Source organism: Quercus suber, unplaced genomic scaffold (genome assembly GCF_002906115.3).
Source record: "Quercus suber isolate HL8 unplaced genomic scaffold, Cork oak 2.0 scaffold_827, whole genome shotgun sequence".
Taxonomy (NCBI): Eukaryota; Viridiplantae; Streptophyta; class Magnoliopsida; order Fagales; family Fagaceae; genus Quercus; species Quercus suber.
Window position 1 is genome coordinate 124,024 of NW_027070257.1, and position 15,939 is coordinate 139,962.

Sequence of the window (15,939 nt, forward strand, 5' to 3'; positions counted from 1 at the left end):
GAAAAGATCCTAATAAATATACGTATTTTGCAGGATTCTTCCCATATATGGTCTCCATTGACCAAAGGCTACCATAGGGCGCAAGGTATTTCCATTTAGGATTCCTTGGAGTTCACTTAAGCCATGTGGGTGCCGCATGGCCTCAGTATTCGTCGATCTCGAGCCAATGTACCTAGAATCCGTCCGAATAAGGGGACCATCCATCACGTGATCTCTCTGTCCAGTATCTCAATACGTCATCTTATTTTTTATAACCCATTAATTTTTATTTGAACGGATCCGTCAACCTTAATTTTTATCCTCTTCAAATGTTTAATATCTTAAGAGTCTTTATCATAATAGAATCTGAAAATGCATGATAATCATCATTTGTTATTAAATTGATATGAATAAGGTATAGATTTGAACTTTTTCATTTATCTATTCTATACTATATATAAGAGAATTCCCCTCTTTCAACTAGACTTTTATGTGGTTCAAAAATACCCTTATTAATGAAGGGTAACTTCATTTAGAAATAGGGTTATAAATGTCAAATAACAAATTTCATTATCAATTCAAAAAGAGAACTCTTAAAATTTAAAATTTTTTTCTTTCACGTTCAAAAAAGAAATTACAGTTACTATTTATCTCTAAATTTATCATTTTTATTTGTTTGAAAAAAAAATTCTAAATTATAATAGGTGCAAATTATTAACCTTTACCTAAAAAATATATAAGAGGCTTTGAGTACGCGCGTGCTTAGAGTCTAGTAAATGTATAATATTTCAAGAGTTTTTGTCATAACAAAATCTGAAAATGCATGAAAATCATCATTTGTTATTAATTTATATGAAACAATTTAAACTAGCATTTGTTCTTTAAAATTTTTTGATTCTAAATCCTTATATCCAAAATGCACCCATAATACTACTACTTGTCATTAATATGCCTCATGTTTTTCAATTTTATTTTATTTTATTTCAATAGTATAATTTCTATGATTAATACTACTTATTCAACAAATTTGATTGATTGATATGAGTTGATTTTCTGTTACGATAAATTGAGGAAACAATAGCTGGTCCAATAGCTGCTTCAGCAGCTGCAATAGTTATAACAAAAATTGAAAATCGTTTACGGTACATAAAATATTAGCCAGACTGCTCCTGTATAAGGAGCGAGGTATTGTAATGTAGCCGGAGAATCCGCCGTTTCGGCTACCACAATCGTGTATTCCATTGCTCCCTTTTCTTGTAAAGTAGTCACTACCTAAGCCATAGAAGATTCCTTTTGACCAATTCTTCCAACATTTCTCATACATAAGCAAATCTCATTTGATTTATGTTGGGGACGGTTTTGCGACAAGGGTCGAAAATGCGAGAACAGCCCAAATCTCTCGTTGGGTTTTTTAGAAGTGTTTATTGTGGAGAATCAAGCCCAAAATTCCAAAAGTATAATGAACAAAAGGCTAATGGTGCTTTGACAAAAAAGAATCAAAATGCTAATACCAAAAGTGTAAAAAAAGCATAAAAACATAACAGGTTTGAAAGTTCAACCCATAGTCAGCGAGAAGAGGAAATTAAGAGAGGTTGTGAGGAAGAGAGGGAAGGTTCCCTTGTACCTATATTTTCACCCCTATGCTTCAGAATTGCGAGAATGTTAGCTAACTGAATGTACTTAACAACAGTATAGAAAAAGCATTAAAACATAACAAATCTGAAAGTTCGACCCACAGTCAGTGAGAAGAGGAAATTGAGAGAGGTTGTGAGGAAGAGAGGGAAGGTTCCCTTGTACCCATATTTCCACCCCTAAGGTTTAGAATTGTGAGAATGTTTCCTGGCTTAGTGGGCTTTTGCTCTCAAGTTTCAACTCTATGGGGAAAACGTGGTTGGATCATTTTGACATAAAGAAAGAGTCTTATATTGAGTTTGGGGTGATGCTAATGACTAGTTTTTTGGTAGTAGAAGGGGCTTTTATCCCTCATGACATTAATTTGGTGTCTTGGCTTGGGTTGCTTTTGTTTAGGGAAGAGTTTGGCATACTTTTTACATGATTTGGGAAATAAAGGGGGTTTGCTCTAATTGGCTGCCTTTGGTCAGACATTTCAGCTTATTGGAATACTCACCTAAGTGAGGGCTAGCTGCTGGAGTTGCCCAATGAGAGCCAACTATGTTTTAAAGGTAAAAGTGGGTTAGGGCAGAAACTTTAGGCCACAATTAGCTAGAGCATTAAAGCTCTTTTAAGGTGGAAATTTCGGGTTCAAGACCTCATCCATGAGCCTGAGGTGCTACTAGTGTCCCTTACACACTTGGTAGCATACTTAGTTTGGGCTCATGCAAAAGGTCCGAAAGAAACCAACCTATACCTTCCAAACCACACTTCCTCAATTTCCACCAATAAGTCGCATGGGTTTAGGCCATGCTTAAAAGAATAAAATATAATATAATACATGAATTGAGCCCACAAGAAAGTCGAGCTTGATCGAATCGGGTTTGTAGAAAATGTGTCGCAAAAATAGGTAACAACAATTTATAAAACATCTAATATGAGATTTGTTAATTTATGTAACCGTATGCAACATTTCTTTCACATAAGCAAATCCCATTTGAAAAAAATATTATATACTTTTATTTTTATAAATTTTTTAATTTTTTTTTTTGAGAAACCGGTAAGGAAATTTTATTAAAGTAAATCAAACTGAAAAACATCATCCAAATCACGTGGTAGATCTTCCAACCACACATCAATATCAGCAAATAAAATTGCTCTACGCACTAGGACATGTGCTAACTTATTACCCTCGTGCCTAACATGAACAAAACTACAACAAGGCAAAGAAGAAGACAATAGTTTAATCTCATCGATGATATGCCCATAAGAAGTCTTAGAAGATTTAGTATTATTGATGGCCTTAATAACTTGTAGGGAGTTGCCTTCCACTACAACCCGAAGGATGCTAATCTCTCTAACAAAGGAAATGGCTTGGCTAGCAGCTAGGACCTCCACCATCACCAATGAACTAGGGAGTTTGATCTTTTGACTGAGAGCACCAATAATCAATCCCGCTGAATCCCTAATCACCACATCCAACCCAGCACAAGCTTGGTCCTCAAAGATAGCCCCGTCAAAGTTAATTTTATAAAGGCTCTCATTTGGTTGCTGAGTGATACTTAACTCATCACTCATCACCCAATCACTCATTTCCCATAACTTAAAAATCCCCAAAACACTCCCACCCTTATTTGGCAACTAAACCCACTTTTGATTTTTGCCTAAAAACTCACAAAAACTCACTTTTTTGTGGGACCAACGAACTGACCCCTGAGCAGTGCACATAGTTAGGTTACCCGCGGATTGAACAAATGTGTTTTTGCTTTGCACTTTCCTCTCTCAAGTCTCAACCACAAAACTCTTTTCCCTTTCACTTTCCTGGGGTAATGTGCAGAATAGCACAGTATGGAGGGAGAATATAGTAAGTTAAGATGGGTAATAAAGAAAGTAGGAAACTAGCATCTCGAGTCTCTAAGACTCGAGATCCAAAAAGCAAAAACTGAAGTGAAAATCGAGTTTTTAAGACTCGATTTCCAAACTCGAGTTTCAAAAACTCGATTTCCAACATTTGATCTACACAAATCGAGACTTGAAAACTCGATTTTTATCTTGGAACTCAAGTTTTAGACACTCGAGATGCTAGTTTTCAACATTGTTTTGAAACGTGTCAACTAACAAATTTTTTTAATATTTAATGTTATTTGGAAATAAAATTCCACTTTCCTCTCTTAAACACCTTAAAACCTTTCACACCTCTACTCTCAAACCTCGTCCCCGTCGACCACTGTTGACTTGCCCAACTACGCCGCCACCATGGGACCCACGTCCGTCAGCTCCACCTTTCGTCGTCCCTGACTGTGAACCCACATGAGGTGGAACCAATATAAGCCACTACACCTCGGTGGAACCCAGCGAACCTCTTCTGAAGGCTGATCGGTGGTGGGTAAGGAAATTGTTGTTATTATTTTAGCTAATAAACGTTGTAATTTTCCCAAAATCTACCATCCCCATTTCATTTGCAATTTTAGGAAATAAATGTTATAATTTTCAGTGATTGCTTAAGAAAAGGATAATCTACATTCTACAATTCTTTCTAACAAAACAACTTTATTCAGTTTTGTTCAAACTTCCTTTTTTAAACTGTGTATAAAAAAAGTTAATTCATATGATCGGATCGGATATTGTTAGAACTTAGAAACATCAAGGAGTTGGGGCTTTGGAAGTAATGGAGATGTCTCTGACAGCTTAAACCCAAATTAAAGGTTGGGTGATGGATTCTTTAAAACAATGGAATGAATAATGGAGATAATAAGGGAATGAAATTGTCGATCATCTTGATTTTCAGTTCTTTTTTTTTTTTTCTAAGTTTTTTAATTTTTAGTTTCTAACTTGTGCTAAATATATATCAAGGACATGGACACATAGTAAAACCATCACAACTGGACCACAAAACAATCTAATTAGTTTAGCATACATTCATATGCATAGTCAAGTTAAACATTCTATATCAAATTTCAAAATGTGTTACTTGGTAAAACTTTTCTCAACAATTATTAAGCGCACATTGGAAAATGCTAAATATTTTGGAAATCAATTCCAAGTGTTGCTATTAGCTTGAATCTCCTGTATGATATAAGAAAGAGGGGTGAAAAAAAACCCAACCTTGTGTTGCATTTCTCTCTTCTTTTTTTATTTTTATTTTTTTTATGGTTCCAAAAGATATCTCAATGGTCCGAGTTTGAAGTATAAAGTTGCTGGTATAATAATATTTATATGATTATATCTTCTAGTGTGTCTCTTTAGCATTTGTGCAGATGTATGCTCAGGAAAATTGGTCAATATGTAATTACTATAAAATCAATCTTCGCTTGTAGATTTCCTACATTTATGTTAGGGATATATGGTCAAGGACACATAGCTTGCTGGTCAGCCCAGTGATATTCAATATTCATTAGACTTCTAGAAAGCAAGAAGTGCCATTTCTTTTCAGAAGAAACGACATTTTTTCTGTTAAACAAATAGAAACCTCAACATAATGTATCTTTGAAATAAATATAGAATACATCTGCTGTTATATTTAGGTTCTTACCACATGGCAATTCTTTATGTGAGATTGCTTTACAACATCTTGGTTTGTTGAAAAGCTATGGTGATTGTTATATTTATTCTTTGAAGATCAGTGTTTAGGGGCGTGCATGGATCGGGTTGAGGGAATTTTTTGACCCAACCCACCATGGTGGGTCAAAAATAATTCAACCCAACCCATCACATAAGTCCAACCCAACCCAACCCAACTCACATGGGTTGGGTTGGGTCGGGTTGAACCCATGGGTTGGACAATTTTTTTATTATTATTATTAAATTGAATAAAAAAAAAATATTTCACACTTGCCACTTGAGTTGATAAACAAAATATATATTAATATATAAACCAATATTCCAACTTAGTTGTAAACAAAATATACTGAGTTGATAAACAAAATATAAATGAACTAATATCCTAATTCACTTATAAACAAAATATACATGAGTTCCTAACTTAGTTATAAACAAAATATATCTAAAATTTATAAATTTTTTTTATTAATTATATAATATATTTAAATATATATTAAAAGAACTAATAGGATTTTATATTATATATGATAGTAGGAACTGAGGAAGTGCTCTACAACTGGTTTTTAAAAAAATTTATTAAATATATAATATATTAAAAAAAAAAATTGTAACCCAACCCAACCCAACCCACTAAGCCCTAAAAACTGACCCAACCCGGTAGGTTGGGTTGGGTCGGGTCGAGTTTGGTGGGTTGGTGGGTTTTCTGCACACCCCTATCAGTGTTCATGGGGTTGTGGTTTTCCACATGCCTCTATTTTAACTTCTTTGCTACTGTATGTTGGGCTTTAGTTGCATGCTTGTGACAATGTCAAGTAATCAGCAACTATTTCATTCTTATAATCAACTTTTTTATATAAATAAGCGTGAGCTACTGGAATGAATTGACTTAAGATTTGGCACATATGAGAATTTATGATCTATTGATGGATGCAAAACTAGTCAAGTTGTATTTTTCTTAATTAATATGCCTTCTATATAGGGGAATCCAAACAATGTCTTCAGCAAATAGTTACAGCTCCACGTCTACTCAACATATGTGCGACATGGACCGTTGTGTGCTTATGACGTCTTTATCCCTCCATAATTTCGAAAGGAGGTTTTATTGATGTCAACACTGGTCACCGGTCTGTATCAAAATTATTTGCTCTTGTCCATGTTGTTTGTATGTGAACTTCTGAATTTATCTAATTTCTCTGTCAACTATATGGTATGAATTTTGTCACAGGACTCCAATCAGGCTTGTAAGTTCCTTAGCTGGTTGGACAAGGACACATGCCCTCGTGGACTTGCAACAACCCCAATTGTGTAGGAAAGGTTTTTGAGACTGGCAGTCGAGGTGGAAGCCGCCAAAAATGAGAGGGACAATGCATGACGAATGGAAACATAAGCATTAGAGCAAGAACGCTTAGCCAAGCATAGAGCTGATAAGTATAGAGTCGCAGTCCGAAGTGTTGAGGAGAAAGTGCACAAGTTTAGGATTGCTTTGATTATGACTTGGGTTATGATTGGGATATATTTTGTTGTTACGCCCATGTTTGGGGGCAATGGACAGAAGCAAATGTGCCTACCATGAGCCTTTGTATATTTATATCAGAAAACATATGTAAGCCCTATTATTCGTTGCTGGACATGTTTTATGGAGATGCAACTTGCAATGCTTCGTTTTGTTGTTGTGTTGGTTGGTACATATTCAGGTGTTTTGTAAGGATAGAACTTTTGTTCATTGCCTAAATCGTTTATATAATCCGTTGCACCAATCTAAATGATAGGTTCCAAAATCTATGAAATAACTACAACAATTCCAAAGATAAATGCCATACAACATAATCCTCCTACATATTTAGGCTCCAAAATATTTGAAGAAACGGTACAACATTACCTAAGATAACATCCATACAACATAATCCTCCATAATATTTAGGTCCCAAAATATTTGAAGTAACGCTGCAACATTTTCTATGATAAAATCCATACAACATAATCCTCCTATATATTTAGGTTCCAAAATATTTGAAGTAACACTGCAATATTTCCTATGATAAAATCCATACAACATAATCCTTCTACATATTTAGGCTCCAAAATATTTGAAGAAACGGTACAACATTACCTAAGATAACATCCATACAACATAATCCTCCTATATATTTAGGTTCCAAAATATTTGAAGTAACGCTGCAACATTTCCTATGATAAATTCCATACAACATTACCTAAGATAAATTCCATACAACATAAAAAAAAATGGTGAATCAGTGCCGATGGGCCATGTAAACAACCCACATAGCATCAGTGATGTCATCCCTAAATTGGGTTATTACTCTTTTCGCTACATCTGACATTTCTAGTACATGCCTTTGGGTTGCAATACTACTGGATGCTTCAGCGTTACCGCTAGGGAGCCCACAGCTGGAAGTTCCTTCAACCCACGTCAGTGCCCAAATGCGGAATAGTTCATCACCCCGGTTATTCAAGCATATGAAATTGTGAAGAGCACATCACGCAACAATCACATAACGCTGCCTACTATGCTTGAAGTTTGGCATTAAATTCAAAATAGGGAAACGAGCCTTCAGCACTCCAAACGACCACTCAATAACCATCCGCAACGATGAGTGCCTATAGTTGTACAACTCTTTCTTTGTTTTTGGTTGTCTATTGCTTGAACAGAACTCTTGAGCATCGTACCTAGTTGACTTGTGCAGTGGAAGGAAACTAGTGCCAATAGGGAAGCTCGAATCCACCAAGTAGTATGACCCTATATGCAACCAACAATAAATGTTGTGGTATTCGTAACAATAATCATAACAAGTACAATTAATTTACTCAAAGACAAATGGAATTATGATACCTGTTGGTGGCCATGAGAATCCATGATTCGGGTCACTAATTGCTTCATCCAACACTCGCGAGTCATTAGCACTACCCTCCCACCCCACATGAACATAAGTGAACTGCATGTCCATGTTACACACACACAATACATTTGTGGTTACGGTAGACTTGCGGCTCCTATATGCTTAAGTCGCGTTTAAAAAGGGTCGAGCACTGACGTGAGTGCCATCAATTGCCCCAACACATTTCTACACATGGAAAATAGTAAAACATAATAAAATAAGATACATCAACAATATCATCTACATAGAGAATTAAGTTTGGACTCAACTCAGTACTAAGTATGGGAATAATATTACCTCGAATCATGGCCAATACTTTTTCACTTGAAGATGTTCGGGGAGGCCATTTACATTTGGATCCAGTTTAATTAGGTGTTTCGCATATGAGTGAACAGCTTGCAACACCCTACGGAAGTGGCGCGAGATCATTTCAGTTGAGTGTTGGAACCTATTTGCAACACATCTCATTCAGGTGTTGTGACCAAGTATGTACAAACACATGGCTACCGCCTGCGTGCTATCTACATCACCCTGCCCATCTCTCAAATAACCATGGCCACGCAATTCATCCACTAAATGAAGTAGCAATGGGCGTGTCATACGAAACATCTCAAAACACTTCTTAGGATTACCTTCTTCTAGTTCTTCCATGTATCCATTCCTTGTCAGGACACTTGTACGCATGAGCTGTTTATCATAATGTTGTTGCATATAGGCAAACATCTCCCCGACCAAAGGATTCACAAAATCAAATTCTGCTTCATCTTTGCTATCACACTCTGAGTCTAAGTTATCTTAGTGAGTAAATTCAGAGGCAGCATCAACATTAACATCGATGAATTATGAATCGTCAAAGTCATAACACAGGAATGCATCTAACCATTCAGCCTCTAACACCATTGTCACCTACATACTGCAATAACACACTCTTTAGGTATGTGATGTCTGCATTGAGCAAAATGAAAATAACTCAACTCAACAAAGTTCACATCAACTTGTGTGCTACCTATATTATTTAGCCATGCATACGGGAAATCCTCATAACGCTTCCCAATAATAACATCAAATTATTCAACATAGCATCCTACTAAAACACTATAAAAAAAGAATGCAACCTGTTCAACGTAGCATCCCATTATATCCAAATTTAAAAAAAAAAAAAAAAAATCAAACTATTCAACAGAGCATTTTATTCAAAAATAAAAATAAAAATGCCACCCATTTTACTTAGCATCCCATTATATCCAACATAAAAATAAATAAATAAATAAAAAACACACACACACACACACACACACACATACACACACTAATCAACATAGCATCCCATTATATCTAAAAATATAAAAACCGCAAGTTGTTCAACAAAGCATCCCATTATATCTAGAATTTAAAAAAAAAAAAAAATCGTAACCAATTCAACATGTCATCCCAGTGAAGCTAAAAAAGAAAAGAGAAAAAGAAAACCCACAATCGTCCATAGTTTAGAACATAATAAAAAACCACACACTACACCACCACAATGTAATAATGTCTGCACCTAAAAAGAGAAATCATATACTATAACTACAACATAATAAAATAAGTAACATGACTCAATTCTCTGGGTTAACAATATCATCCATCTATGTCTTCTTCCTATACTCCGGCATGCCTATAAACACCACCCTATTATCCTTTTGTGGAGAGCCTTTGAGATTTTCACATATGCCTTGTTCCCTAGGTCCTCATACTGATTAAGCACCGCAATAGCTTTCCCTAGATAACAAGGATCACCTTCAGCTGTTGACTGAGCGAATTGTTTAGAGGTGCCACTGGACTTGCCCTTTTTACCGCTATACCTCTCTCTTGTCATTGCAGTGTACTTCTTTAGGGTCATAGTCATCTCACTTACTCTATCTGCATTCTTCAACACCTTCTTACCCTTGGCACTTGCATCTTGCATGGGACGTTTGCTAGCAGCTTGGGTTTGGCCATCAACTTTGGTTTCCTCCACAGATTGAGGTATACTCTCCAAGTTGGGAGTGTAACAATTGTCATCAAGATGGGTGGCAGTATCATCATTAGCAAGCTCTTCCTTCAGGACACGCTTTTCGTCGCTGGTCAAGGTAGGTGTGTTTGAAGATATCTGAAGGTGCCTAGTTGCAGTACTCGGGGTAAACAACTGCTTCAATTTGTCATAGTTTGGGCATCCTTTCTTCCACAAGTTTGTTGCACCCCAATCTCCCTACAACAACATAAGTGTGGGAACAATAATTAGCCATACATAAGGACTTATTATTTAAAGATCTAAAACTGGAAATAAATTGGTGCTTGGGAAGCAGTTCAGAAGGGACCAATTCATTTTGGTTGATGCAATGGGCTATTGCGGGATTCGGTAAGCTAGAGACAAGGTTTAGCGTAACCTTATTGGAGCAAGAAGCTTGGAGGGCTTAGGTGCACTGGGTAGATTAGGCTTAGAGGGTCTTCTGCTATTCATGTATCCCAACTTTATTCTTTAGTGGATTATTGACTGCTTGGAGGGTGGTGGAGAAATTTTTTGCTGAGTACTTCGGTTTCCTTTTCAATAACACATCACCGTGTTATTTTCGTGTTTGCATCTTTCTTCCCTTTCTCTTTACCTTTTAATTACTACTGTGTTAGTTATTAATTATGGTTTAGAGTGTGTTACCAATTTGGATATAGCTTGTATTTCATTTTCCACACATATATTGTTTGATTATGAACTTGTGTTGGTAATTTTATATTTGGGGGTCTAAACGTTCATTGGTGGTTTACACATTATTTGAACTTTCATAATTCAAATATCTCACACGGTAAGCAGAACACTATATGTAGATGATAGGCAAATAAACGAATATGATACATTTTTCAGTGGGAAAACTGCCAAGTAAGTTATGGAATTGTAAATTGACAAGTAGTACATAATGTTTGTACACCATAGTAACAAATATGCCACTGGTAGATGGTTAAACATATACATTGTCACCATGTAACACGGAAAAAAGCCAAAAGATTGAAGCATCTATTTACCACCTTACTAGTTAGTAATACCCATTAGTTAGTACATGCTAAAATAGATGCTAACAACACCATACCAATGTACAGACCGTAGAGGACACAAAATAAGTTAGCATAAACAAATGGCACATGCACTACAATGCTTCAGCAATATAAGTTCATCTCTTACTAAGACGGACCATTCCCTGAATCAGTAAGACCAATCGGATACCTATGCCTGGACCTTGCATACCTACGAACTCCCTTTTGCAATATCACCTTTGGAGACGACGGAACCGGTTCACAACTTGGCTCTTGTGGAAATCCTTCCCAGTATGAGCGTTGAGAGTTTGGGTGATCACATCTCACAACGGGTCACGAGGAACACCTTGAGCAAAATTACCAAGCAAGAATTCCCCAAACACAATATCACATAGCTCATCAACACAATCATCATCCCACGTTCTCAAATCCCAGCCATCTTACACCAATCCAAGACCATGTAAGCAACTCTTTTAAACAACAAAATTGAAGATTATGAATGTAATGCCAATGTAGTTGACAAGTATATGGGATCCTATTTGACTATGTGCAAATCATGGCTTGTACCCCAAATTCTAGTAAGTGCGGAGGAAGAACAAATAAAAAACAAAAACATAGCATCGAAAAAAAAAAAAAAAAAACCACATGGGACCCATTTTAGTGGCAATATTATATTATTTAGTATAATGCAACTCTCACCAACAACCATAAACAATTATCCCAAAAGCACACAACCATTATCAAACACTGTATACAAAACCACAAAACTCAAAAAATGGTAAAATGCAAAAAAATTGAAGTAACTAGCATCCCACGGATCTAAGTAGTAAGGGGAAATAATGTTGTTAAACATGTGCAAATTATTTTGTTAAACATTCTAGCATCCCATGGACTATATCAAATTATTTTATATAAGAAATGAGGGAGTTGTAAACCCCATTCCAGCAATACCCACGGATTTGGCCAAACATTCACAGCACAAAACATTGAAAATGGAAAACAAAATAAACAAAAGGCAAAGGAAATCGAGAAGAGGGAGTTCTAAACCCCATTCCAGCAATACCCACAGATCCGGTCAAACATTCACATCACAAAGCATTGAAAATGGAAAACAAAATAAACAAAAGATAAAGGAAACCGAGAAGAGAAGCTTTGGTTGAGAGGTAGCTTCCTTTAGTGCTCTGATGAGAGAGTGAAGAGGGTTGGTTGGACCAAGTTGGCATGTGATCGTTGGGAGGAGTGTGGGAACTGAGCTTCTGATGGGACAAGACTTTGCTGTGGGGCCCACTGTGAGCCCGGTATTTACTACTTTGCCACTAAAGAGGTAGCTTTGGTTGAGAGGTAGCTTCACTCAGTTTTCGGATTCTTAACTCAAAAAACTGAGAAATGAGTTAAGGAAACGAGTTGAGGAAATCTTGCCAAACAGAGTTTGCTTGTGTGGGGCCCAGCAGTTTCGAGTAATGAGTTATCAAAACTGAGATATGAGTAATGAAAACAGGAGTGTCCAAACACCACCTTAATAATCTCATTGGGTGTAATCATCCTCGGTATCTTCTTATGCACAGTTCGGCTTTTATTTTTATATAATTTTTTAATAATTATATACAATTATCACACAAGATGCAAGTATCATATAACCTCGTTTATCATAATGTTTTTTTTTCTCGGTTTATAATTCAATTATTATATAATAACAAACGTAAGAAACAAGATTTAAAGGATGATTTGATTTCCCAATTCCCTTTAANTGTTATAAATGAAGTAGAATATGGAATCATAGTGTAAAGATGAAAATATAATCAAGATATAAAAGAAACGCATCCATTAGAAACATAGAATAAAAAAAATTGATTGATTGATTCGGTCTAATTCATTTATTAAATCATTCATAACAAAAATATTGTAATGTAGTAAAGAATAAAATATTAGAAAAAGATGTGAGTGCGCAAAAATTTATATTCAAATATATATCTCTACTTGTTAACAGTTTTCAATGAAAATGTATCCCCCCTTCTCAATAATAATCACAAGAATGGTAATACAAAGACAATTAACAAGGGAACGTGAAATGCATTAAGTAACATACCGCCATCACATGTGCCTAAACCTCGTCCGGACCAGTAATTGTTTGGGTGGTCTCATCCCAACCCAAGCCCATGTGTTTTAGCAGCTGACTCCACTTGCATTGTTTCTGCTGAAGCCTATTATGCTTTTGAAAAACTTTCTTAGACGTCAAATTTTTACCTGTCCGGTTATTAAGTTCTTGTGTCATTGTTTGCCACATAGGGCCCTTAAACACACCGTTCTCCATATTACCCTTTATTTGTTCCTCCAACATTATCTTAATAAATATATGTTCTACATGGGGAGGCCACAGTTTGTCATCCGCATCTTGTGTTTCATGTGCTATCTAATTTGTAAGGTTAAATTTATTCAATCATATGTTGGCTTTATTACGTGTCAAATTTACTTGTAATTTAGCAATTAGATACCCTATATTTAGGTGGAAATTATGTAAAGATAGTATGTGAGAGAATGTGAAGAAATCTCAAGAAGTGTGCAATTCAAGGGAGTCTCGCGACTGGATCTCGCGACTGGCAACTCTCCAGAATAGCACACGTGTGAAGCATGCAGGGGGAGCTGAAGGGTCACGACAACTGGAGCACTACAGGATAAAACTTCTAGTCTGGCCAGGTAGTTAGCTTGCGACTCAAACTCGTGACTCGTTCTAGTCGCAAGGTTGAGTCATCAGAATGCCTTATTTGATGAAAAATGACATTTCGCATTCCTTATATACCCTACTATAAAATACCCTTATACCCACAAAATGTAGAGAGCTTTTAGAGAAAATTTGAGAGAGAAACCCTAGAGAAAAACAAGATTGATTCATTCATAATCTTCATCATTTGATTCTCCAAATTCTCCTACTCTCACCCTCTCCATTGACATATCCTTGAGAGGTACATTTAGCCAAATCCTTATCTCACCATACCCATATTAGTGAGGAGGTATTTTGGTGCTTGGGAAGCAGTTCAGAAGGGACCAATTCATTTTGGTTGATGCAATGGGCTATTGCGGGATTCGGTAAGCTAGAGACAAGGTTTAGCGTAACCTTATTGGAGCAAGAAGCTTGGAGGGCTTAGGTGCACTGGGTAGATTAGGCTTAGAGGGTCTTCTGCTATTCATGTATCCCAACTTTATTCTTTAGTGGATTATTGACTGCTTGGAGGGTGGTGGAGAAATTTTTTGCTGAGTACTTCGGTTTCCTTTTCAATAACACATCACCGTGTTATTTTCGTGTTTGCATCTTTCTTCCCTTTCTCTTTACCTTTTAATTACTACTGTGTTAGTTATTAATTATGGTTTAGAGTGTGTTACCAATTTGGATATAGCTTGTATTTCATTTTCCACACATATATTGTTTGATTATGAACTTGTGTTGGTAATTTTATATTTGGGGGTCTAAACGTTCATTGGTGGTTTACACATTATTTGAACTTTCATAATTCAAATATCTCACACGGTAAGCAGAACACTATATGTAGATGATAGGCAAATAAACGAATATGATACATTTTTCAGTGGGAAAACTGCCAAGTAAGTTATGGAATTGTAAATTGACAAGTAGTACATAATGTTTGTACACCATAGTAACAAATATGCCACTGGTAGATGGTTAAACATATACATTGTCACCATGTAACACGGAAAAAAGCCAAAAGATTGAAGCATCTATTTACCACCTTACTAGTTAGTAATACCCATTAGTTAGTACATGCTAAAATAGATGCTAACAACACCATACCAATGTACAGACCGTAGAGGACACAAAATAAGTTAGCATAAACAAATGGCACATGCACTACAATGCTTCAGCAATATAAGTTCATCTCTTACTAAGACGGACCATTCCCTGAATCAGTAAGACCAATCGGATACCTATGCCTGGACCTTGCATACCTACGAACTCCCTTTTGCAATATCACCTTTGGAGACGACGGAACCGGTTCACAACTTGGCTCTTGTGGAAATCCTTCCCAGTATGAGCGTTGAGAGTTTGGGTGATCACATCTCACAACGGGTCACGAGGAACACCTTGAGCAAAATTACCAAGCAAGAATTCCCCAAACACAATATCACATAGCTCATCAACACAATCATCATCCCACGTTCTCAAATCCCAGCCATCTTACACCAATCCAAGACCATGTAAGCAACTCTTTTAACAACAAAATTGAAGATTATGAATGTAATGCCAATGTAGTTGACAAGTATATGGGATCCTATTTGACTATGTGCAAATCATGGCTTGTACCCCAAATTCTAGTAAGTGCGGAGGAAGAACAAATAAAAAACAAAAACATAGCATCGAAAAAAAAAAAAAAAAAACCACATGGGACCCATTTTAGTGGCAATATTATATTATTTAGTATAATGCAACTCTCACCAACAACCATAAACAATTATCCCAAAAGCACACAACCATTATCAAACACTGTATACAAAACCACAAAACTCAAAAAATGGTAAAATGCAAAAAAATTGAAGTAACTAGCATCCCACGGATCTAAGTAGTAAGGGGAAATAATGTTGTTAAACATGTGCAAATTATTTTGTTAAACATTCTAGCATCCCATGGACTATATCAAATTATTTTATATAAGAAATGAGGGAGTTGTAAACCCCATTCCAGCAATACCCACGGATTTGGCCAAACATTCACAGCACAAAACATTGAAAATGGAAAACAAAATAAACAAAAGGCAAAGGAAATCGAGAAGAGGGAGTTCTAAACCCCATTCCAGCAATACCCACAGATCCGGTCAAACATTCACATCACAAAGCATTG

At 36.1% G+C, this 15,939-nt stretch overlaps 2 protein-coding genes and 1 long non-coding RNA gene across 3 annotated transcripts; 1 reads left to right on the forward strand and 2 right to left on the reverse strand.

The window, feature by feature from the left end:
• Nucleotides 1-2,664: 2,664 nt before the first annotated feature.
• On the reverse strand, nt 2,665-3,183 carry LOC136065005 (uncharacterized). The gene has a single exon (XM_065767593.1). The coding sequence runs from the start codon at nt 3,181-3,183 to the stop codon at nt 2,665-2,667; it is 519 nt and encodes a 172-aa protein (XP_065623665.1).
• A 619-nt stretch (nt 3,184-3,802) lies between these two features.
• Nucleotides 3,803-6,785, forward strand: LOC136065003 (uncharacterized). Its single transcript, XR_010626649.1, has 3 exons — nt 3,803-3,976; nt 6,131-6,275; nt 6,377-6,785. It is a non-coding gene; the product is annotated as an uncharacterized LOC136065003 (long non-coding RNA).
• An 864-nt stretch (nt 6,786-7,649) lies between these two features.
• On the reverse strand, nt 7,650-8,117 carry LOC111986487 (uncharacterized). The gene is made up of 2 exons (XM_024018121.1): nt 8,003-8,117; nt 7,650-7,909 (listed from the first exon to the last, which is right to left on the reverse strand). The coding sequence occupies exons 1-2, from the start codon at nt 8,115-8,117 to the stop codon at nt 7,650-7,652; spliced, it is 375 nt and encodes a 124-aa protein (XP_023873889.1).
• Between the last annotated feature and the right edge of the window lie 7,822 nt (nt 8,118-15,939).